The sequence below is a fragment of the Pyxicephalus adspersus genome, chromosome 4, assembly GCF_032062135.1.
Source record: "Pyxicephalus adspersus chromosome 4, UCB_Pads_2.0, whole genome shotgun sequence".
Lineage (NCBI taxonomy): Eukaryota > Metazoa > Chordata > Amphibia > Anura > Pyxicephalidae > Pyxicephalus > Pyxicephalus adspersus.
The window spans coordinates 33,965,823-33,992,647 of record NC_092861.1 but is presented as its reverse complement, the minus strand read 5'-3'; the positions used below and the strand labels follow the sequence as shown (position 1 = coordinate 33,992,647).

Below are 26,825 nucleotides of genomic sequence, written 5' to 3'. Positions count from 1 at the left end.
TTTTACTAGCTTGTCTTTAAATATTTTGTGTTTTATTCACCAAAGACTGACAGATATCTCCCTGAGCACAATGTCGTGACTCGCCACTATTTCTTGCGTAGCTTACTTAGCAGGCAGAATTTGCAATGAATGAATGAATGTTCTCACTGCGAAAACATAATGTTGGTGACTTCCAACAAGGATTATGCTTGTGTGCTACCCTTTCCATATGCCCTAATATTGCCTGAGCATCATATTAAGAATAGGCATCCCTAGCTGCATTTACAGTGCCTTTACACTGAAAATAGATTTTGTCATGTTGGCTAGAAAAGCGGGACACATCCATTGTACCTTAATGCATGCCGAAAGCGTGCAATAAGTTGCCTTGTTGCAATTGCACATTTATGAGAACCGTAAGATAGTTAATTTCAGTGGTAACAAACAGCCCAACTTCTCAGGGGGGTTCACTTCTTACAGGGCTTACAGCCTGCCCCATTCCAGCCTAAGCAAAGACGTCTATCCATAATATCTCTATTTTTCGCTGAAAGGAATGAGAGAGATGTGTTGGCTAACTTTAATTTATTCATTCTTTTGTTGTGTTTTTTTAAGTGGTCGAACACAGAAGCAACTGATGGATTACGTACGGGACACCAGCATCAAGAGACCACCATATGAAAGGTCAGTACACAGCCCTAATATGTATGTTACTTCTACTTTTAGGTATAGCCTAACCTCTTAGACACTTTTAGTGCCTTGTTAATGTTAATAATGTATATAAGTCTTTTAGTGATATAAAGGTCTGCCATTTTATGCATTTTTTTTTTTGTTTTTTTTGTTCACATCATGTTCATCATGTTACATTTGTTAAATGTTTGATATCTCTATCTCCCCATCTAAATGGTCTTAACAATATGCAATGTGTTTTTTAGTTTCAAATAGAACAAGGAAGATTTGGAACTTTTGTGAGCTTTTATTTCTGCTTATTCCCCAACTGGTTGCCTTCCAACCCTGGAACTTGGGGATTCAGTCTAAAAAGGGACACATGCAACAATATAAACTGACAAAAGTTCTGACCCTTCCCCACTGGTAATACTAAGTGTCATTGGTTCTGTCTGTATTCTTGTTGGAGAGATCCCCCTACTTTCCTGTCTAATGACTGCACAAGAAATAAGAAATAATCTGTCCAGTTGCATTACACAGACAATACACAGGTTTAACCATTCATCAATTTATAGTAAACTTGAGAAAGCCAGATGCTTTCTATATATGTAAAGAGATTTTAACAATTCACATCTGTGACAATAATGAAATGGTGATAGCTGATCTATGTATTTTTACCTGCTAAAACAAAATGTGCCATTAATTTGCCAGTTTAGAACAATTAATGAGGTCAAGAGGAGCCTTCTCTATAAATGCCCGTCCCTGAGCTCCAGCTCTTGCATAGTTTACTTAAGTAAAAAAATAAAATCCTTCATTTATCCAGCGATGCTGACCAGTGCAAGTTTATGCATTTCAATCCCCAACAAAGCAGCTGTTTTCTGTGCTGAAAGGAGGAAAGATGAGAGCGTTAGAGCAATCAGGGCTATTTGGCCTACATAAGCACCATCCAACTCCTGAAAAGAAATTCTTTGAAAATAAAGACTCAGGAAACAAAGTGGTAGTGGTTTTAAAGAAAGTACATCTGGCCCTTATATCTGAATAAATGCCCTTTTTTTCTGTATTGTGTTTTTGTATTGCTGAATATGGAAAGCCCCTGACAGGATCTGAAATGACAGCTTGTATTAGTTGTTTGGCTTATAGCAAAGCATCAGTTTTTGCCTTTTCTTTACTAACTACTAACTGAGAGTAAGCCCATGCAAAACTGAACATGTGTTTTGTGTGGCCATCAGTATTCTAAATCATATATAGCTTTTTATTTGAGAAATTAAATTTCCAAGCAGAAGATTGTATCTTCTAAAAGAGTCATTTTAACAAACCGTATCAAGAGAACAGGACATCAGTATGTAGCATGTGTAGACCAATACAGTTGGGCAGAACTGAAGATTCTCATGAAGATATCATGGGAGTCCTAGGAAGTCTTGGTAGACAAAACATCTCCTTAGAATCTGCTATGGTTTTCATTATGCCCCAAAATTAAGATTTTCCCTTTTCTCATAACTCTTTTACTGAAGAAAATAGTTTACTAAAGGGGTTTTGACATCTAGCTCTTTATTTTACTTCTCAGATTAGTAAAATGATGTGATTCAAACCTTCAGTTTGCAGAATGAGCAGTCCTTCTGCTTGAAACAACTGTGCTGCATAACTGGTGGTTTCAATTGCTTTAGATTACATTTCCCCCGTAACCAGAATTATGGAATCTTTGCGTGCAATAATTTCACAATCCTCTCCAACGACAAATGACTGCACGATGCATGAACAAGTGCTGTACATACAGCACTGTTCTGCTCTATGGAGAGGGGAGGGGAAGAACGACAGAGCAGCACCCCGATGCGCTCGCTCCTCTTCACTTACATTAGGATCGTTCGTCATCCATGAATCCGCCAGGAAGGTCGTTTGGACTATGGAGAACGAGCACTGTATACACGCAAGATTCTCATGCGATATCAGCTCTGAGATGTTTATCGGACGAGAACCATTGCACGTGTGTACTTAGCCTTAGAATTGTAGTTGCATTAGTTTGTTGTAATATGGGGGGTTAGACCAATACCAAGACACAGAAAGCAGATGAACTTACAGGTGACAGCCAAGGGTAACTGTGCATGTTATGGCATTACTCACATATCTGTAGAAAGTAGTACTTATCTCTCATGTTGAGACTCCTCAACATTGCTTGTATGCATAGTACCTGCTTTTGTGTTAACCATTGGGCCTTGGTGTCAGTGGGATCCTCCTGACTGCATTGCTCTCTGTCCTGCAGGAGACACAGCAAACCCAGGGTGTCCCCTTGCACTGTGACTCCTGACTCTCCAAAGCAGGTGCGTGTAGATGTACAGCACTGGGTGCCTTATGCTTTGCTGTCTCTCTTGCTTTCTGTTTTCTGTGGTTTCTTAGGATCTCTTAGCTCTTCCCTTGCTTTGCTGCTTACTAGCTAATATTTGCTGCATTCCCTTAAGGAACCTTGCTTCTGTTTCTCCTCCCTTGCTGGTGTTTTCTTTATTTTGCTTACTGTATTGCCTGGACCCAGATCAGCACTATTGGGGTTAAAGGGTGGGTACAGCCTGTTATCTGTTAATTATGTTATCTTTACTGTCTAAGGTATATCCAAACCCAAGACCAAAAATAAATACATTGCAGCTCACAGCTCTAAGATGTGACGTCTGAATTAGTTTTTTGTTTTTTTTTTCAGTATATTTTTGACAAAAAATTTACCTCATTGACACATTCTGTGCAATAAATTGAAATCTCAACAATCGTATAGGCCTAACCATCTGTTCTCTGTACAATACATGTAATGGAAATATGAGGGTATCCAAATGATAAGCCCAGTTCAGTACAAGTACAGCGGAGTGAGTGTTGTCACCATACGACAGGAAGTGTGTTCAAGGAAAGATCACATGGTGAAAACACTTGGCTGAATATTGACTTGGCTGAATAAAGACATTAATACAGACATTACATCTATTGATAAGATTCAAAACTTTTTGTTTGATAATTTAATAACAATTTTGCAAAACTACCTAGCGTCAAACAGCAAGATGTCTCAGACAAAAAATACATTGAAGTCTTTGTAGGGTGGCATTTGCAGCTCTGGACAATTACAGATGCCTTGGTATAAAGTTCCCCTAATAAGTTACATTATTGTTTCAATCAGTTTGCATTTATTTAACCTGATCCCTAGCTTCCCTAGCTGCTTATCTCATTGACCTCTGGTATACTGTTAAGAGGTTAATATGAAACAGTGCATGTTTCTCCTACCTGGATATACCTTTGCTTCATTTTATTATTTTGCACATCTCAGTATGTAATTATGTGATACAATTGTTCAATGAGATTGTTACTGCATATGTAGGTACATTTATTTTATTTGAGTAGATCTGAGTCTTGGTGCCTTAAGGCATGCCTAACCAGCAGATACATCTACTACTGGGGAAAGTTAGGTGTTCACATAAACGTATAATAACAACTGCTTTCTCTTAAAGGCAGCATACTAATTTTAAGGGCCTGACTGATAACTGCTGTTTGTTTCCTGCTAGATTTATATTTATCATCCAAATCTCCGTGGCTACTTTCATTTTGCCTGAAAGGGCTTTGGTCAATCCATGTTCAACTTTTCGAATGAGGCAAAAAACATTCCATATACCAGTAGTACTGTAGAGCATTTTCACTGTGCATTAAAGTACCAGGACAACTGTGGGGAATTCCCCTACCATGTATTCCAAATGGCCACCATGGGACTAGGTGTCATAGCAGCTAGTGTAAAACTAATAGATGGGGCATTTGACTAGCGATAACTATGCATCTCATTTTAGATTTTTTTCTCTGCATGTTTCCTTTCATTATGCTTTTCTGCATTTAAAAATATTATGCTGCATTTTACGTATGATATGTTGTACCTGTACAGTTTATAGATATAAATACTGTTGTTTAACAGGCATATTACATCAATCTTTTGTTTGTGCTTGCAGATCATCACTTTCTCTGAGAGTCTGAAGACTCCCCCAGTGCCTTCTCCACATACCCTGTCCCCCCAACCTGTATCCATTCCTCCTGCTTCCTTTTCACAGAAAATCAATACCAGAATTGAAAATATTTCATCTTCTCCGAGGCAAGAGGACCCCGCCAGAATTCCAGAAAGCACAGGACTGCCGGTTCATTCGCCTTTACAAGGTCTTTCACCCCACCCCATCCCTTTCTTACATAGTAGACAGGATACAGTAGAAAGTCTGGATTCAGAAAATGCTCATCAGGGTGAGGATGTCAGGATGTGGGGATCGGGTGTTTCTGATTCTCTTCTGCTTACTGAAGAGTTTATAGATGATGATCCGGCTGACATCTCCTTCAGTGGAGGAGCAGAGATGTATAGTTATGGGGGCAGAATGTCTGCATCTGACCATGAGGACATTTCACCAGAGGAGTACTATCTGGATGATATGGATGTTAGAGATTTCAATGGCAATCCCAGGCCAACAGATGCTAGTGAGTTATTTGAGGTAAAGGCTCAGGCTAGTCTTATGCAGAGTCTTCTCAGCCCATCAGAAAACGGCTCACTTCTCAACCACCGCTCAGAAAGTAGCTCTCTGTTCCATAATCACTCTGAAAGCAGTTCCCTAACCAACCTTAATGGTATTCCAAGCTTTTCCCGTTCTGAAAACCACTCCACCGCCAGCTCAATGATAAACTTTCCAGCTTGCTCTGTGAGGTCAGAATCCAGCTCGGCTCTCCAGTTTGGTGATATACTGGACCAGCTCGAACAGCTTAGCTACCCCCCAACGACTACAGAAGACTCCAGCAGTTCCGATGGTGATTCTTGGGACTCTGAGGAAGAGACCCCACTTGACATCAACTTATTTTTTAGCAACCCGCTGACCCAGTATGCCAATTTTAACCAGCTTGGGATGCAGGATAAAAAAGGACCACCAGATATCTAATTGTTGTTTCTTTTGTATTAACAGTGCGTTAACCTGATCAGGTGATCAGATAGAATGCAAAGCAGCTATACCTTGTGGTGTTGAAACAATTGGCATACACTTCAGATTTAATTTCGTGGCTGTAACAATTGGGATTATGTTGATTCCATTGTCAATATGAAAAAAAAAATGGTTGGGCACAGCAAGATTTGTAATATGCCTATGCGATAATTGTACATATTCTATTCTTTATTTCCTGACAGATGGCAGTTTTGAGATGGCCATACCTAGGATTTCTTGTAAATATATATGTCAAATCTGAATATTTTTCTAAGGAACACTAATAATATTTTTAAAGCAAATGCCACCAATTATGTTTTAACACCACTTAAGGCACAATATTTGAGTTTGATTTTGCAGATAGTTCACACTAACTGTGTTTTTCCTTGTCATCATGAATCTTATGTGTTCCATTCGCTTTCTCTCTTGTAATGTCCACACTATGCTACTGATTAACATTTATTGATTGGAACACCAATACCTTCACCATTATTTCCATATCACTGCTTGGAACACCAATACCTTCACCATTCTTTCCATATCACTGCTTAGAACACCTATACCTTCACCATTTTTTCATATCACTGCTTGGAACACCAATGCCTTTACTATTTTCTCCATATCACTGCTTGAAACTCTGAAACCTTTACTTGTCTCACGTCACTGTGTCTCTACTTGGAACTATATTACTTTTACTAATCTTTCCATGTCACTGCTTGGGACACCAATGCCTTTAATATTTCTTCCATATCACTGCTTGGAACACTAATACCGTCACCATTCTTTCCATATCACCACTTGGAACACCAATACCTTCACCATTCTTTCCATATCACCACTTGGAACACTAATACCTTCACCATTCTTTCCATATCACCGCTTGGAACACTAATACCTTCACCATTCTTTACAAATCACTGCTTGGAACACTAATACCTTCACCATTCTTTCCATATCACCGCTTGGAACACTAATACCTTCACCATTCTTTCCATATCACTGCTTGGAACACCAATGCCTTTACTATTTCTTCTATATCACTGCTTGGAACTCTGAAACCTTTACTAGTCTCACGTCACTGTGTCTCTACTTGGAAATACTTTTACTAATCTTTCCATGTCACTGTTTGGAACACTAATGCATTCACTATTCTATCCATATCACTGCTTGAAGCTCTATAACCTTTGTTGTTTTTTCTATGTCACTTGGAGCTGTAACGCCTTACTAGTCTTTTCATACTATATATGAAATTTGATTGATCCTAAGTTGAAATTTTCTTAGCCCTTTGTTTTTGTTCTTGGGCTAACTCACTAGATGTCTTTGTGTTTCTTCTTCAGCTTGCAAATTCTAATATGTGATGACCTTGATTCTTTACTACAGTAAACTAGTTTTGTTTTCTTTTTCTTTTGGCAGAATTTACTGAAGCCTTTTGTTTTTTTAATGAATGATTATTCCAAACACTTGCTTTTGTTGGCTTAACAACTTAACCATCTAAATAAATTGCTGTGAATAAACAAGTCACACCAGGCATCTCGCTACACTTGCATGCTGCTTATATCTCTAGAATGCAAATCTCATGCCAAGATTTCATATAATGGCAGTCATGGGGATAGTAACACTACTCTGCACAAATGTATGCTGTGTAATAATGACATCTCTCTACTGTTCTCATCTCATGGAGGTTCCTTTGTTTCACATCTATGGTTGCTGACTATTTTCCAAAGGAACTGTTGACTTTGTGTGAGAATTGACATTGTCATGCCATTTTGCTACATTTAACAAAGCTTACTAAAGGAGAAGTCTCTGTTAGTCTAAATTGAGCATATGCTGACTTAAGGACCAGTAAGCCTGTTCAAGTCCTCCAACACTATACCATATTGGCCTTCCCGGATGATGTAACTCCTATGCAGGTGTGTAGGAGTTCATTCAGTCCTGGTAACCGCAGGAGATGCCGGGATTGTTGGGTATTTCTGGCAACCTATCATATTGACCGTGCCATGGAGCATTCCGACAGGTGAGAATTCTTATTGCAGAAAAGACATCGCTTTTCCCTTTCTGTAATAAAACCCTGCCTGATCACATATATTTAAAGTGGAACTTTAATGAACTGTAGTCATGTAGGGACTAGAGTGGAGGGTTTATGGATATTATAATAGGGAGAGGACAACATTTTGACACTGACCCTTTGTAATAAAAAGCTGATGCATGCTTTTTAGAGCGAAAAGGACAGTAAAGGTAATAAATAGTATATTTTGGTATTTATGTTTTGCTCTAATTTGAGCATATTTATAGTTTGGGCTTTTGATTTTGTGCTTAGCATGTCTTGTACTTTTTGGTACCTTTTCAGTAATGCAACACAAGGTGCAGTATTGTTTTAGAGGCAATCAGGATTTTTTTCATTGTCCTAAGTATTGCAAACAGATCTGAATAGCTAAAATGTCACTGCACTTTGCTTCCTTTGTTATATGTTTTAAGAACATATTTGACAGCTGCTTCTAAAGTCCAATATAAATGAAAATGACACTACACTGATACATAGGAACATAAACCTAAATTGAAATATATTTCAGTTATATAATAAAAAATCCACTTTGTGTGGTGTGTTACAGTAGTGCCATCATCACTGGGCTGCCCATAGCCAGTGCAGAAAGCAGTTTTGTGGGAAGGACCCAGCCGGTCGACCCACTATAGGGGATTGCAGAAAACGTCCGCTCTTGGGGGCTGGATACAAGGAAAGCAAGATAGAGAAGCAGTGACTGGTCCTAACACAGGAACCTCATGCAAACAGACATTTCACACTGGTTTGCTAGCCCAGATCTTCAAGAAATACACAAATTACTTAGACAGTATTTGCTTATGTCTTTGTGAGTATGCATCTTTAAAAACAAGTTAGCATTAACAGCCCCCTTATTTATGCCACAACATGTTCATTTTACACTTGCATAGCTCAACCAAAGCATAGCACTGTGTGTCACATTTCTGGGTGTGATTTATTCTTGTATACATTTTGTAGCTGGTGTTGGATAATATGATTTCTTTAGTACTCATTCTATAATCATTACGAATGTGTTTTACTTTATAGAATTTTGTAAACATGTCCCATTACTGAGGAAGTGGGATGATACAGTTAACTATGGTTAGGTACAATTGCTCCTCGGGGGCTTTACTGTGTCTGTATTTATCTTCTAATTGTGCCTTAATATTGCTTAAAATGTTTGCGGACTGTACACTACTTTATTAAGATGTCTGTACAATAAATCATACTGGTGCCAATATACCTGCAGGAAAGGGAGTGTCTGCTATTTGATAAAACCATTTGTACCTTTAATATGTTTAATATCTTATGTATCTGTAATAAAGGAAGGAGTGCTGGAGCTCTCCTCTTTTACACATTTCTAGCTGTGTTCATTCTAGTTTTTTCTCTTTGTTACAAACACTGTAAATGTAGTTCAGTCGTTTTTACATGTAAACATTTTGATTAAAGGCTGCTGGTTAAAGCTGCTTATAGTAAGTAAATATAAGTAAGTCAGGCAAGCTCATATAAAAAAATAGCATGAGAAATTTGCATATAATCTCCTATTATTGTTAGTCCTAAGACTGTGTACTATGGGTGAAGTTTCTCTAAATGTAACCACTGTAATACCTATGCACAGAAAGTTTAAATTTATTTGAATAGGTATTGTGTAAAGAGGACATTAAGGTGGCAACACTCTAGTCAGTGGGTGCAATGGATATCTTATCAACTCCAAGCTGTGCACCAGTCAAACAACCCCACTATTTGCGGCTCCATGCAACCTTCTGCACTGACATGTAATGTAAATCAGCAAGGAGTTCTCCTTTCATCCAGCAGTCAATGGGAGCTCCTAGTCTGATGGTGGGGCCCTTCCAGAATAAGGTCTACTGAAATTTGCTACTTCCCTTCCTCCATCAGGCCAATACCGGGGATTGCTCCCCAACAGCCACCAGTGATGGAAGTGCACTCCGCAATCTAAAAACACTAATCGCCATTGGTGATATTTTTATACTTATAAAGTCTTGTGCACTTATATAAACCTTTTTATGCACTTGCATCATGGGCTCAGTCTAGGAATAAATTATTGTTGAGTACAAGGTGATGTAATATTTGCATGTTCCACACCACATCATATATTGTGATGATTCCATGCTGAAACTTCTTTTTCAGTTCTTCATTACATCTTTTTCAGCACTATGTTTTCTCTGCCTTAACCTCTCTTTTGATGATTTTAAAGATTCTCTCATTTGAGCTCCTTTCCTATTCTTAGTCTTCATGAATTCATGGTGACTTCTTGGCTTTCATTCTTTAAATATCTGTGCACTTTTTGACAAATCTTTCTTGGAAACATCATCCACACTTTCTCTATTCTTCATTCGATGATGGCGACGTTGGTGGGACCTGTCTGCACTCATTGTGTTAGCACAGCAATGAACAGTCTCCTCTAGACCAATGTGACAGGGTGACAACACAGAAGATCATCCCAAAACAGGAAGTGTCTAACAATGGATCCTTATAGCATGGCAAGATCACAAGGTGCTTTTTTGCCTTAATAAACTTAAAGGGAACTGCTGCCACATGGGAGACATACATATCCTCAGTATTGATGCTTGGTCTCTGCATATACTGTATATCTGTTACACAAAGTTGACCTCACATGAGCTTCTTAGCCTTATGATTAAGCACTCATTTGGAATGCATCTATCAATCCTGCAGCTGTGATATTTTCTTGTAAATAAAGAATCTCCATACCTGGAAGATTATCCATTTTTTGGATGAAATGCTTTTAATTGAAAAGTTCATTCTGCAATTTTAAAAGAAAAGCAGATATTGCATGGGTTAGAGTTTTAAGATTTATATCTATTGTCAGTTGTCAACTGCTGTACATAGAGAATAGTCCAGAATGTGATTTTGTTAAACAGATTAGGTCTCTGCTTTTTCTGCATGGGATGTAACTGCCAAGGAATACAAGGCAATTGGCAGGACCAGAATTACCCAAATATGAAAACTTCCTTATGAAAATTTCCATTGTGCTGAAGGATAATGCTCCGATACAAGCTGCTGAACACATTCAAGTGTGGTTTATAAATCTGCAGGATTAATTCATCCAATTTAAACAATGAATCATTATGGGAAGTTCTTGGGAGTAAACTGGGACATAGATTTCTCCATCATCTTTCAAAGAACAATACTTACTTTAACAATAATACCAAGTCACAGTATATGTAATGATATATGACAGTGCCAGGGAATAGAAGCCTAAGTGAGACACTACTTATTTCTTCATAGAAATGTGTTCTTTGTGTTTTGTTATGTTGTCCACCATTCCTTTTAAAGCCCAACTAAACTCAAAACAGAACAAGGCAAATTCTAATAGCAATCCCAATATAAGTAAATACAAATGGTGTATGGAATCAAAATATTGGACAAAATACCTGATTAATGGGTAAATTTTTTGGCATTACACATTTCATATCTTCAGCCAGTGGGACTGTCAATCGTGAAGAAGGACAACCAGACTTCATTTTAGTATTTATGCATTTATTTAGCACTGACATCCTCCACTTAAATTTACAGTTCATAGTTATATCCTGCAGTCTGATGTCCCTACTATCTAGCCATATGTCATTAATGTAGTCTAAGTTAATAGGGGGGGGGGGGATTACCTAACCTATTACTATGTTTTTGGGATGTGGGAGGATATCAGAGTGCCTGGATGAAACCAACACAAACGTGGGGAGAACATCCCAACTCCGTGTGTCCTGGCTGAGTTTGGAGCCTGAAGCTGGAGTGTTAAACACAGAATGCATTACAGTAGGAACAGATAAGCAGAAATGTGCCTGAATACTGAATATGGGGGGAGAAGCATTCATTATACTTCACTTGCATTAGGTGGTCAGCGTTTGAAAGACCTTAATCTGTTAAAATGAAACTCAAGCTATGTCCAACGTCAAATTTATGTAGCTGAAAATGATCTTGTGATTGTTTTCAGCAATTCTAGAACAGACAGCGCTGTTATGGAAAGGAGAGGAATGAGCAATAAGAGGAACCTCACCGGCAGGTCTAGCGTGTATAGGGTGGTAGAACAATTGGTTTTTGCAGTTATTTTCAATATTTGTGTTTGGAAAGGATCTTTCACGATGCATGAACGAGTGCTGTACATACAGCTCCGTTCTGCTCTATGGAGGGGGGAGAACAATGGCGTGGCACCCCACTGCGCTCTTTCCCCTTCACTTCCATGCGGTCGTCCATTGTCCGTGGATCCGCCAGGTGGTGATTCGGACGATGGACGACGAGGCCTGTACACACGCAAGATTCTCGTCTGATAACCCTGAGCCGAATTTGGGACGAAAACCATTGCACGTGTGTATCCAGCTTTCAGGTAACTCATAATTTACAATTATCAGCTTGCCTTACTCAGTTTTGGCTTACATTGGGCTTTATAACCTTTAGTAGCATTCAGTCAATTATCTTGAAATGTGTGAATAACAATTTCACATTTAAGTTAATGCTGCATGTACTGTATATGACAAGAGTGCACACAACTGTGTAAAATTATATTTCTTATCTATTAATGTCCTCTTTCTCTTTGTGTAGGTTGTCATTTGTCCCCGGTTACATTGAGATTGCCTTCCCCTCATTCCCAGTCTGCTGGTTCCCCATTGTTGAGTCCATCATTAAGTGACACTGGAAGTGCCAGGCCATATGATGCAGAAGAAACATCTGAGACCAAGGTTGGGATAGTCTGTAACAGAACAAATTACTTCCCAGCCAATGTCCAGTCCCATTCCATTCTTTTACCTACAATTTAAAGCAGAAATCATTTATGTGTTTAAAAAAGACAAACAAATATTTATCATGAGGTTATGTTTCCAAGTTACTTTAGGAGCTACGTGTTCAGATTTGTTAGTAGACACTGCAAATCACATTCAGACTTGGCACAGAGATGATTCTAGTGTAGTTACTGGGAGAAAGTTGAAATTCAAACTGCAATATTTCTGCCAATTAGTACATCAAAAATTATAGAAGAGACTTGCTCTGACACAAGAATGACACAGGAAAGTATTCTGCATTCAATCCAGAAATGGAGCACCAATTATGGCCCTGTGGGGTTCTGGATCTTTGTCATGGTGCTGCTCCTACAGCCCACAGGAACTGTTTATTCATGTTGTGATCAACATTTATGGTCTTAAATATTAATAGTCCATTGGGGAAAGAAAAATGGAAGCAAACAGATGATGTCCCTTCAGCAGTAACATTAGCTTACCTGTCTGTTCTCAGTCATATTCTATGTTTGCACATGCACAGCTCAATGTACAATGCTGAGTGTCCTGACATGGCCCCAGCTGCTTGGAATGTGCAAAATTCTGATCAGAATTCTCAAGGTAAATGAAACCATGTGCCTCTGAATGAGACATTCATATTTATATACAGTTAGGTCCATAAATATTTGGACAGAAAACTTTTCTAATTATGGTTCTGTACATTACCACAATTAATTTTAAATGAAACAATTCAGATGAAAGTTGAGCTGTACCAAACTGTAGATTTTGCCGCTCCTGATATTGTAGCAATTTCTCAGATGGGTTTTTCTTGTTTTTGCAGTTTAAGGATGGCTTGTTTCACCTGCATGGAGAGCTCCTTTGACTGCATGTTGTCCACATACAAGCACCCCTCCTCTCAAATCAGCTCCAGGACTTTTATCTGCTTAATTGAGACATAATGAAGGAATTGCCTGCACCAGCCTATGAAATAGCCTTTGAGTCAATTGTCCAATTACTTTTGAGCCCCTGAAATTAAGTTATTGTGTTAAAAAAAAGGTTTTGGCTCCTCACATTTTTATGCAATCTTTTTGTTCAACCCACTGAATTAAAGCTGAAAGTCTGCAGTTCAACTGCATCTGAGTTGTTTCATTTAAAATTAATTGTGTTAATGTACAGAACCAAAATTAGAAAAAAGTTGTCTCTGTCCAAATATTTATAGACCTAACTGTATATACATATAGCAAATGTGGGTGAATTTTGTCATTGAAATGAGCCAAATACCACTTCCCAATCATCCTATGAAAAGGAAGAAACGTTGCACGCTTGGCACTGCTCAGTTCTATGAAGTAGGGAGGGTGGAGAATGAGTGGGATTCTTGACGCCACAATCCCCTGAACTCACTGGAGTTTGCTCAAGATGATCATGAACATTCCTCTTGCAGAACAATTATCTAGTATGTGTTGTCTAGTTTGTTTGTTTGTGTTTTAAAGAGTCCTTCCGTACACCCCTCTCTTTTTATATATATATATATATTTATTTTTATTTTTTTTCATTTATTTCTTGGAGTGGTTTCGCCGGTCACATGCAATCCTCAGATCATTATTTTCTGCCTTTAGAAGCTGTCATGTATTTTTCTATAAATGTGGGTTCTATTTTAATGCTCATCTGGAACTGATAAAGTATGTGGCTCTTTGTTGAATAATGGCTGCTTCCATGAGCGCATAGCACATCTATTCCATTTAAACCTTGTTTGGTTTTTTTTAAACCAGATAACTGGTTGCCAAAATTCCACAGCTGCTCAGTTTTCAGATCATAAACTCTACAAAAATTTTTTTTTAATAATTCTGACTTTTAGAAATGTATACACAGGTGTGCATGTAATGGATGAATACCTACTTGTAACTTTAATATTAAATGGATTTTTTTTAACTATCAGCAGATGGATGAGGCTTATTACATCACTAAGGAAATGCTGAGCACAGAGACCTCTCATCTAAAGGATATTGAAGTCATAACATTGGTAAGTATGCAGCTGATAACTCTGCCAGATAATAGGTATTTCCATTGCACTTCTTGTTCACTTTATTTTTTTAGAATTTATTATGCACATGGGAAGCTAATTTATGTTCTGAATACACATATATTTTCTCCAGCCGATATCCCAAATTTTTGCTTTCAGAGACTATGATTAGAAAGAGTTATTTCTGTGTTCCAACAATGTGAATAATGGATGAAATGACTAATACTTTGTGTTATTAAAGTACACATTTCTAGTATGTACACTCAGCCTTCTATTATCTGTAATATCGTCAATGATTTCATTTGTGTCGTATAATAGACATGATGTTCTTCTTTGATAGTGGCTGTACCGAGCACTGTGTAAAGGCGGGGAACTCCAGGAAACCTTGGAACAGCAGATGAAACCATTATTTTCATGCATGGAACCAATACAGCATTTCCACCAGGAATTTTTGCAGCAGCTGGAGGATGTCCTTAACCTTTGGTATCTACAAACAGTGTAGTACAGAATATTGTATTTATTGTATGTATTTATTTATTTGAAATAATGAGCCAATTACATTTATAAATGGCACAGAAGAATTTCTCTGTTTACTCTATTTGCCAATAATCCTCAACAACGAATATGCAAGAAAATCCCCAAAGAAACCCAAACTGGAATGTAGATTTTCTTTTTTTACCCCCCATAGAGTAGGTCTGGCTATTCCTACTATTGCTGCATTCAAGTAAGAGAAGGGCTTCAAGGTAAAGAATACAAACCTTAAGGGGACGTTATGGCCCATTTTGCTTGGGAGTTCCTCATGCTAGTCATATAATGTCTGATATTTTATGGAGAATGTCAGGAGGTAGAAGTGTTCCACTAAAACCTATTGTTGTCTTCCCATATGCTTGACCAACAAATAAAATCAGCACATTGCTGCTAAACATGGAAAAGGGGCTAAGACTGACTAGCACAAGTATACACAGATATTTGCCCAGATATTTTTAGAAAATCTACGTGTAATACTTCTAAGGTTTTTAATTATTTTTTTATGATCTAAAAGTAAGCAATAAACTTTTGTACAGATAGGTCACTCATGGCCACCCATTGAGTCATGTAGATCAAGTCTGAATGGCTAAACAAAGGATAGTTTTTGATGGTTCAATGATCTTGCTGTAAGTGGGTCTGTAAGATAGATCAGGAAAACAATACTGTAATAATAAATGTTGTAATAAATCACAGACTACATTAATGCCAAATGTGATAAATATGGTAAATTGTATTAGAAATGTGCTTGTATCCCTTATAAAGCCTAACAAAGAATGCCAATATCATATAAAATAATCATATACTGTACATAATGACCTCTAGTAACCCCTGTTTACCCATATGTCAGTATAATAAAGAGTTGCTTATTTGCCATTGTTATTCAGAAATAATAATAGTGCTCAGTGTATGATATGTACTGTGTGTACTTTATTCTCTTATGTTTATGTTATGGTTTGTTACTTTTATGCTCATTTATTTTACTCTAAAGTTTCTATCTTGTGTTTCTTGCAGGGAAAGAAGATCTGCACATACTAAGGACATGCAAATACTTGGAGATTTCATGTTAAGGAAAATGACTGCCTTGCGGGTGAGATTATGAGTATGTACACATCTGTTTCCTGTTGTTCTGTTTCTGAGAGTTTAACATATCTATAACGAACAATATACAGATTATCTGCAACAGGGAAAAGCATTTAAACAGTAATGTTTGTTTTTATAGTGTGGGGAATGTTTGAAAAAATGTCCCCCTTTCCTATCCAACAACGCTATCGCAAAAACAGGAAGTGAAGGGAAATTTCCTCAGCTGCCCACAGATAACAATAAAAACTATAACTGTAACGATTACCGGTATTCATTGTATCCAAAATGATGGAATGTTTCATCTCCGTGATCCACATGATGCCATCATCATAAGCGGAAAGTTGCAAAAGTATTACACTTGTTTGTTCCTATTACCAAATCTGAATTTATTGATAAGAATTTATTATTTAAAGTCAGGCAGGCATTGGGTGGAACTGCTGGGTCCCTTCTGCAGCTTTGCTCTTTGCATCAGGTATATGCAGAACTGTGATGATTTCACTGCTGCAACAAGCGGATTGGGTTTTCTCCTTTGCAGCTACCGAGTAACACATTTGAATTGATGTTTTTTGTGCCAGGAATTCAGTTTCAACTAATTTAGCAGGCGTACATTAAAATAAAAAAAAGGAAGTAAAAAAAGTTCCCAAAATGGACCTATAAAGGGGAAAAAGAAAACTGACAGGGATTTTAACCATTTGAATTTGTTTTGGCTGAATACTCTTTGATTTTTATGGGTAGACATGAATAATAAGGGTAATGATATTATTTAATAAAGGAAATGTAGAAGGTTCATACAGCAAGCAAACCCCATCCCAGTCTGACATAAAATTGGATTTTTCACTTTATTTTTATTATTATCGAGTATTTATATAGTGCTGACATAATATGTAGCGCTGTACAAAGTCCATAGTCATGTCACTAGGGGCTCACAATCTAATGTCCCTACCATAGTCATATGTCTTTAACAGTCAAATAGGGGGAAAGCCAATTTACCTAAATACATGTTTTGGCTACACAAAGATCCATACATAATAAATAACAAAAACTTTTTTGGGTTTGACAATAAAATCGAATATATTTTTAGACTGCAATTAGTATAGCCTTCAGATGTATTTCAGCATAAACGGACAAAGTCAGAACAAAATTCTTCAATGATATCACTTAGAATTTCAGTGACAAGGAACATGTCTGGCAATGTATATAATACAGTAGAAACTCCTTCACCCCTATGTGATTCACTGCCAATAAATGCTGCTTCTTTAGAAGAAACTCAGGATTAGTCTGTGTCATTCATAGTACACAGTTCTTATCCCACTTACATTTGTGACCTGGTAAAAAATTCTCCCCTAGCCGCTCTCTTAGCTCCTCCAATGACCTACTAATGACTTCCTCACTCATAACCTCATCACATGCACGGAAACAAGACTTCTCTAGAGCAACCCCAACCCCAACTCTGGAATGGTCTTCCTCGTCCTATTCAGCTTGCTCCTACTTGCTACGTCTGCTCATTTAAAAGAGCACTCAAAAAACAGCTTTTCAAACTTGCCTACCCGTCTTCTTCTGTCTCCCTCACTACTTACCTCCACTACATATCTCCCTCCTATTGTGTATTACTTCCCCCCCACCACCTAGATTGTAAGCTCTTCGGGGCAGGGTCCTCTCCTCCTCCGGTGTCACTGTCTGTCATTTGCAACCCCTATTTAATGTACAGCGCTGCGTAGTATGTTGGTGCCATATAAATCCTGTTATACTATACGGAGAAGAGGTGGAAGATATAAAGAGCTGTGTCAGGGGAAACGAATAGATTTGCTGGACCACACATTCCAGGGGAATAATAAGATGGAAAGTAATTATAATTAGAAATACTGGTCTATTATAAAGTACTGCATAAGAAACAAATAAAAATGTGTTCTCTTAGACTTGAGATATGCCTCTGAGAATATACTCTGAGGGACAGCTAGTGACATGAATATGGACTTTGTAAAGCGCTGTGCAATATGTTGGTGCTATATCAATACTGTGTAGTAATAATAATATTAAGAGGATGTCATTTCATGGAGTTGAAAAGAATGTTTTACATGCAATCATTTCCAATCTTTCCAATCCACATGTGTGTATTACAGGCATTGCTCCCATCATTGCACAATCTAGAAGAAGTCTTTCTGGAAATGCAAAGGACAACTCATGGGAAGCATGAACTCCAAATGCTGTTGCAAGAATTCGAGCAGCAGAGAGTGTGTTACCTACCACTCAGCTGCCTTTTGTTGAAGCCTTTACAGCGCCCCCTGCAGTATGAAAAAGTACTAGAGCGGCTGTGTCGCCATTATCCACCTTCACACCATGATTACAACAACTGTCAAAGTAAGCCTTGTCTACTTAAGTGGACAACATTCAGTTCCACAACTCCTTCATCTAAAAATCATTCAATCAATCTTTATTTTTTTATTTAGAAGCTAGCAATAAATTTATCTTAATTTTTCGGATTTGTTTAATATGATATTGAAGTTGTTTTAATATAAGTGTTCAATAAGTGAAAAAAATACTTGTTTCTGCCCTAAATCTTGAACTGGATTTTTATTAAGAATTTTCATAAACAATAACAGAAAAAAACAGAGAAAGGACAAGATATAAACATAGTGTACAGTATACGGGATAATTAACAGTACATCAAAAAGGATCATACAAATAACATATTGAAAAATATCAGCAAAATGTAAACTAAACAGTATAATCCCATATGGTTAGAAAATAAAAGATGAATGTCCAGTATACACAAAACATTAACAAAAACATAAAAATAAACAGGTAGGGTGTAAACAGGACAATAAGGAATGGGGGGTCACCAGAATGATGATTAATAAGGAGCTCACATAGTCAAATCAACACTTTAGAAATGCAGTTTTTAAGCATTATAGTAACAGAAAAAGTTTGGAATATAGTATTTTTACAGTTGGAAAATATATCTGCATTTTAGATTTAAGTGCAGATCATTAAAAATAAAAACTGATCACTCTAAAATTTATGCAGAGCAATACTAAGAAGATTGTTAAAAACTTTTTCATATCCAGGTTCCCATTCTAAATATTAAACATGGAAACCCCTAACAGTTGCCGGTGCTGCTTGCAGTATGCATGTGTTTGCTTTCCTCTGCATCATAGATTTATTGCTTTGGAAAACTGGGCGACAGGGATTTCAATAATTAAAACTCACATTCCTTCGCCCCCAGTCTGGTAGTGGTTTAATTCTCTTTCTAAAAATCTAAAAGTAACTTCTGAACCTGGTAGCCTTTTTTTGCTCTAGTACTTTTATTATGTATTTGTCATATATATATTGTGATGCAGCTAAATATTGTTCTTCAGTCTTACATTGAGCTCATTGAAGACCCAGGGCATACACAGTGGTGGTTGGTTGTTGGTTTATTATAAAATACAGCTCATACAATGATTGCATTTGCTACAAGCCTTGGTGGCATCCACTTTGGATATCTGCAATATAAGAGATTTTGTAATGTTAACCAAACCACATTCTAAGGCTTTGTGTGCAATGATCTGACAGCATTCACACATACTGCAGTCCAAAGGCGGTTAGCTCCCTCAATTCTATTGATTCACATGCTTTTCTCGGATTGGTGTAATGTGCTGTGTTTATGCAGTGCCCACACCATCTGCTGCCAGATATCCAGCACTTTGGCATGGTCACATTACCGGTCCACACCAAATGTCATTCAGCACTGAGCTAAAACCTGACTGTAACTTAGTGCCTGTAAAAAGCTATATCTCTATGCAGAGTTTATTTTTCCATATTTCATATTTATTTTTCCAGTTTCATCCTGGAACTTACTTGACTTATTTGCTATATATATGCTATATTGCCCTTTGTTTGGATTTAAGATTTCTGCTTACCATCTGCTGCCTGCCCTGACCTTCTTCCTTGGTTCTTCCTGAGTATCTGGTACTTTATTACAGCTATTCTTGCACTGATGTCACCAGCTTTGTTCCATGTGTATTATTCTTGACGACTGATGGAGACTAGAAATGTTGGGCCTTAGTTCCCTAAAACCTTCTGTTCATCAAAAGGATCTTATTCCATTCTTGACAGCTTGTCCAGGCCATGGCCATTTAGAAATTGGACATAACCAGGCAGTTTATATTTGTATTTTCATATGACAGGTGTACTTTAAACAGGCAAGTGGGGATTTGCAGCCCAATACCATAGGATGGCTAGACAATGGAGTCAGAACATTCCCAAAACTGTAGGAAAAAGGAAGACCAGTAGAAAAGTGTGACTTAATGTGAAACTAAACTGTGCATAAAAAAAAACTGTGACCAGGCCGGTCCTTTATTGCAGAAGGGACAGGTATAATGATGGACGCTTTTTTTTTTTTCAGGGGCTTTAGGTGAGGCCAGTGCGGTAAGTTCTCGACTTCGTCACCGTCTGCTGCACCTGCAGAATCTGCAAAGACTGGACCAGCTTGAGAAAGATCTGCTGGGAGGAGAGCATCTGTCTTCACCGGGCCGTGTAAGTATGCCAGTGAACATAAGGTCATTCTATTTCTTTCTGTTTATTTGGCATTGTGATATATTTGTCTCCTCTTCAGGAATTTATTAGAGAGGGCTGTCTATACAAACTGACCAAGAATGGTTTGCAGCCACGCATGTTCTACCTGGTAAGTCCTGCAAATAATAACTGATGTATCTAAGATAGAGGAAAGTTTGTGTTGCTACTGTCTAAAACCACAAACACGAGACAGATTAATCCCCTTTTCATGCATTTTTTCAAATACTTTACCTCTTTTGACAATCCGTTCCCTTAGGAGCTGTTAATTCCCAACATTGAGATATTTGGAAGATAATCCTGTTAACCACAACTCAGCTAGGACACATTACTATATGATACATAAACCCGAATTGGTTTACTTTGGCAGCTTTGTTATTTTTTTGTTCTTTTTTAATGGTTTCCATGTTTTGAATTGCTCTCAACTATACATTTGGTTGCCTTCAGACTTCAAAAAAGAAAAACATTTTTTTTTGCAACACAGTTTCCTCCAAGGAAATTGTTGTATCACAATTAGTAATTACTTTTAGAATTTACATACATCACTAATCATTTATTTTTAATTTCTGTTAAGAAAAAAATTTGTTGTACAAATTCTTCAATGTAGTGCTCTTCTACAGTGGCAAAGTAAAGAAAATTCAATATTTCTGTGGCAAGATAATTGTAATGAAATATACCCATGACCTGCTGCCAATATAAATCTTCTGATATGAAACTTTTCTATTTTTGATTAAAATGATATATTTAAAGTTGAACTCCAGGCAAATATTTAAAGATAAGATAATCAGTGTATACATTGATTAATATAAATGTGTTTTTAATGCTAGTTTTTGTTTCTTTAGTTTTCAGATATGCTGATATACACACGAAAAGGCCTGAGCTGCACTAACCAGTTTCGGGTTCATGGGCGCCTGCCTCTCCATGGGATGCTGGTGAGTATTAAAGGGACAAATATGAGGCAAAGCAAAACAAATCAGAGCTTTAATAGAATACCTGTCTTTGTTCATAGTCCCCACTAGAGTTTCCTCTTCATTAAGTTGTCACAGCTAAAAAAAAATTAAAAGTAAACTAAACCCAAAACTGAACAAGGCAAATTTAAAGCAATCATGCTGATTAGTGGTAATTAGTACTATCTTTGAAAATTCAAAAAAATATGTATGTAGTTTTGTTTACTTAAACTTAGAACTTGTTATGTTTTTTATTTTCCTGTTAACAGATTAAGGTCTTGCATTTGCTTACTACTTACTACCTACAAAAACTACAAGTTGCCCCCATGTAGAGGCACAGTTTTTATTGTAATGAGATTACCACTAATAACCATTACCTGCCACTAATGTGCCATTTGAGTAACCTGCTGCTGTCCTTAATTTCCCCTGCGGTAGTTTTTGGTGTAGATGGTGTATTTTTGGGAAGATAGTAAATAATGTAACATCTAAAAAAAAGTCCTATAGCAAAATTACCACAATAGGGTTGCCTATCGACTTGCTTCTTGGCTTCTTTTTTTCCCTTTACCATGCATTGTAATTCTTCTTATTCTTCTTTACGACTGTAATTTCAGCTGATGGTATTGGATCCTCCAGTAAGTACCGATGGACAGCATTATTTGTGTTCATGGGTCAGGCATAGTTTTATTTGTGTGTCAAACCTTTGCCCTGTTATCAAGTTTGATCTGTGTGTGTGTAATGTGTGTGTCTATCTTATTGACTGTACTATTCCCTGTTTTCTACATCTTTCCCTGTATAAAATTTGTTATCATGTTGTCTTTTATCTCTAACTCTGTGGTCCCTGTCCATAGGCTGAGGACAGTCAGAGTTCTGTTCCTCACTGCTTTACTATCTACTCTGCACAAACAACTATAGGAGTGGCTGCCAGGTGAGCTCATGCTTAAAGGTGAATGTAAACAATGGTAACTGTGGAATAATTAATAATAAAATGTTTGCAATATTTCTGAACTGTTTTTGTTGGAATCTGCTCAGTTTGTGAAATAAATTGAATTCTGCAGTACTCTCTGTGTAGTTTACATCTTGGTTTAGTAAGTTAATCATTAATAATGTTTTACCTGTAATGCATTCTGCCACCAGCAACTCTTTAGGGAAAAGGGAGGAGAGTTGGTATTGTCCCATGGCACTCAAAATAAACCTTAAGCTGCGTACACACGTGCAATTTTTGTCGTTGGAAAGGATCTTTCACGATCCTTTACAATGACAAAGGACTACACGATGTATGTACATGTAGCACGATGTATGTACATACAGCACCGTCCATGCTCTATGGAGAGGGGGAGAGCGACGGAGCGGCACCCTGCTGCGTGCTCTCCCCCTTCCCTTTCATTAGGATCGGTCGTCGTTCATCGTCCGTGGATCCGCCAGGACGGTCGTTCGGACGATGGACGACGCCGACTGTACACACGCCAGATTTTCGCCCGATATCTGGCCGATGCCGATTATCGGGCGATAAAAATCTGACGTGTGTACGCAGCTTAAGATTTCAGTATGGCAGTATCATGGAGCAACTGCTGGTTTTTATATTTTTCTTTTTGTGGTAGGGGTTTTAAAGCAATGAAAATACATACATGAATTATCTTAATGACTATAATAATGGCAGATAAAACCAATAATAACACCATAACAAAATATTGCATATCCATATATTTACCTTTGTGGCTTTATTAGTATGGTATAAAAACAATAATTACAAAATATTCAGCTAACACATAGCCAGTATCAATGATCACTCATCCTCTGTTACTTTGTGTTCATGTGATTTAGCACTCAGGTGGATATGAGACGCTGGCTGGATGATTTGAATGCTGCTATCAGCAGGGCTCCGAGATACAGTGAATTATCTGCCCAGTCATTACAGCGTGAGTATTTCTCCTGTAATATAACCCTTCCTTGTGTCATTAAAGCCATTAAGTATCATTACACATTTATATTTGATTGCATGAGGATACAATGCGTGACATTGGACTTTGTACTTGCTCAATGTTCACCTTGTATTCTTGTTATTTCTATCACAGAACCACAGATCCAGACTCCAGGCCAAAATCATCGCCCTAACACGCTCAGTCATGTGTGTTGGTACCGGAACCAGAGTGTGTCCCTGCCTGATCACATTACTATGATGGAGGTAATTCACAGACATTTTGTAAGTGACTGCTTTACCCCCGAACAGAACCTACTATATACACATTTGAGGTAAGGAGGAATGTCCACCGTGCCCCCATCTAGTTCGATGACACACGTAAGGATTGTAGTGGAAGCAGATAAGCTGTCCTATTTGCTGTATAAGCATGGACCATCAGACACCACTTTCCTACAAGTGTATTCTTCCTTGTAACAGGCAGGGGTACATTTTTACCAATTGCACTATCCTGTTTGAATGAATATTGTAGCTGGGTCCCAGGCTTTTGCTAAAGCTGCCTTGTGGATAATTCCACTATGATTTAAGGTTTACTTACGACTGCTCTTTACCCAGATTTAGTAGCATGTACATTTATATACTTCAAATAAATAATTACATACTGTTAATCTACACATTGATGGAGCAAATATCTGAACCCCATGTACTTCTTTTTTTTTTTTTGTAATAAAGCCTTTAATGACAAGAGTGTGCCCGATTATGAGAAGTATATAGAGAGCTGCCACTATCTGAAAATGCTAGTTACTTGGCTGTGTCTGGCTTCAAAACGGCTGAGTCACTAGGAAAAAAAAAAAAGAAATCCTTATCTTTATAATTGTTTCCAATCATTGACTTACAAAATATTTATGCCAAAGTATCAGCATGCTGCAACTCTCCTTTTACAATGAGAAGTCAACATTGGCAGCGTGTATATTTTTTTTTATTATATGTTTGCAGAAGGTGTGGGCAGTGTTTGATTTTCACCTTTCATCTTCTCTGATCACAAAACCTTTCTTTACACTGTTACAGTGCCATGCTTTATAGGTACTATATAAATGTTTCACATTTTGGAGAACTGGTCATCTGGACAAGTAGGGCAGTGGTATTCAGACCTCTTGTACTTGTGTCCACTATGGGGATTTGAAATACTTCTCTGGACTGCTTAATGCATTGTTCATGTTTACAGCCGAATTATTTCTTAATCTACAGCTTTAGCCCTGAAAATATGACAATTACATTCACCGATGGAGAATTATTGCAGGGTAATCCTTTTGTTAGGCAATTGTTTTTACCCTTTGCAACACATGTTAGTAAATTTCCAGCTACTTGGAAGTTAAAATAACACAGACAATTCCAGCTGCTCTTCAATAAAATGAGCAGATTGGCCCAAAGTCTAAAACCTGCATGGCACTATATCATGAAATATTTTGTATCTAGCTGGGGACATAGTAAGATCCAAGGTAAAGGAAATACATGCAAACAAAAATACATTATTGAACACGGATTGCACATACTATTGACCTATATATTTACTTTAAAAATATCCCTTTATGTAGATACAAATACCTTTATGATTTAAATTTTTTTTAATTTTGTAATAGCTACTTCTCAGCTGTTGTTGAAAGGGCCAAGCTAAGAAATGCTAATTTCAACTCTGATCTCCTCAGCTTAATCCATTTTACCAGTCAGCATGATGACGTGGGTTTATAATACTAGAGGGTGTCATGTCTAATATTGCAAACTGTCCAATCCTTCATTGCAAAGGAAAGGGTTTATTGGCAAAGGTTACTTCTTAATTATAAATCATACCCTGCTTTTCAGTTTTATTCAAATCAATTTTAAAACTGGAAATACAGTAAAATCTAAATGTACTGCATACTGGCATATGGCTTACCATGAAAACTCTCATTTTTCTTCCAGAACCAGCTTTCTGGTTACTTGCTCCGGAAGTTTAAAAACAGCAATGGCTGGCAGCGCCTGTGGGTGATCTTCACCAGTTTCTGCCTTTTCTTTTACAAAACACACCAGGTAAAATATATAAGTTTTTGTTCGAAAGAATTTTCACGCCATCTACAAACAGATACAAGTATCCAACATGAACATTAATATTTACCTAACTCTAATGCAAAAGTGAACGAATGATGACATTTTTTTATCCTATCAGGGTTCAGAATATTATTTTAAAAGAAATAACAGAAGTAACTGAGTGTTTTACTCATACAGCTGTGAAAATCATTGCAAGCTTTTCAAATCCTTGTCTTCTGGTTGTGGTTATCAGCTACATTAATTGTGGATGATATACCAAAAAATATAATTCTCAATCTATTCCAAAACTAATATGGTATCATCATAGCATAGTATGTCAATCCGATTCTTTAATTATATTTGCCTACTAATACTGTAAACTTCCTCTTATCTAACACCCACTGGGATTCCTGGATTCCAGATAAATGTACTTTCTGAATGCTTGAGAGTAATTGAACATAGGCCTATTTCTATACTACATACTATACCATACCATAAACTATGTATTGACTTGATATTAAAATGGAATGTTCCATAAAAGGACAAGGCAGTATAATGGCAGCAGCAGAAACTCAATATCCAATTGGGAAGAGGCCCCAAATATGGATGTTTAGGACACAGAGAATACACGTGAGCCACAGGATTGATGTGAGAAGTGTTGGCTTGCTAATGTCACAGAACTCAGATTTTTTTTTTTGGTTGGCTTGTGTGCCATTTTTATGAGTTATGGATAATGGTGAGTTACCAGTATTTGCAAATTAGCCTTTTTGCATATTTATAAAGTGGCGATTAGTCTGACTTTATAGATCAACAGAAAGCATTCATCACTTAAGAAAATGCCTTAGGCCACAATAGGTATCAATGCTGTTTGTTTTAAGCACTCTGGTCACCTCTTTTAAAAGCTCATTGGATGCTTTCCAACATTTTAAAATGGACATTGTAGTAGAAAAGGTGAAGCTTAGTTAGCCCATACAATCAAATGGAACATCTGGTTGTCAAAAATTGTAAACTTGCCAAATAGGGGAAATACAGTTTATCACTGAAAATAAAATTTGATCATTAAAAAAATAGCAATTAGATTCCGGAAATTAAAGAGATTTGTTATGATTGTTGTAACTTGATATTTGATGTATATAATGTTGATTTGCATGTCTGCAGGAAGATTCCCCGCTTGCCTCTCTGCCGCTTCTGGGTTACACAGTCAGCATTCCATCAAATTCAGATCCCGTTAACTGCCGTCATGTCTTCAAACTGCACTTCAAATCACATGTGTATTTCTTCAGAGCAGACAGCGAGTATACATGGAGAAGGTCTGTAATGACGTTTTGAGCTTACCA

The 26,825-nt window shown here is 37.3% G+C and overlaps 1 protein-coding gene across 3 annotated transcripts in view; it reads left to right on the top strand.

Annotated features, from left to right (window-relative positions):
• The window catches only part of FARP2 (FERM, ARH/RhoGEF and pleckstrin domain protein 2), a gene marked incomplete at its 3' end in the record, with an annotated part of 49,812 nt that extends 23,014 nt beyond the window's left edge, over positions 1-26,798 (top strand). Inside the window, 17 exon segments of one of the 3 annotated variants that reach the window (XM_072407823.1) lie at positions 589-657; positions 2,897-2,954; positions 4,605-4,806; positions 12,217-12,353; positions 14,323-14,403; positions 14,744-14,886; positions 15,943-16,018; positions 18,132-18,369; positions 20,396-20,526; positions 20,606-20,674; positions 21,405-21,494; positions 22,121-22,141; positions 22,358-22,434; positions 23,331-23,425; positions 23,582-23,691; positions 25,384-25,491; positions 26,647-26,798. In XM_072407823.1, the coding sequence (XP_072263924.1) occupies positions 589-657; positions 2,897-2,954; positions 4,605-4,806; positions 12,217-12,353; positions 14,323-14,403; positions 14,744-14,886; positions 15,943-16,018; positions 18,132-18,369; positions 20,396-20,526; positions 20,606-20,674; positions 21,405-21,494; positions 22,121-22,141; positions 22,358-22,434; positions 23,331-23,425; positions 23,582-23,691; positions 25,384-25,491; positions 26,647-26,798 (1,857 nt within the window). 3 annotated transcript variants of the gene reach the window in all.
• Between the last annotated feature and the right edge of the window lie 27 nt (positions 26,799-26,825).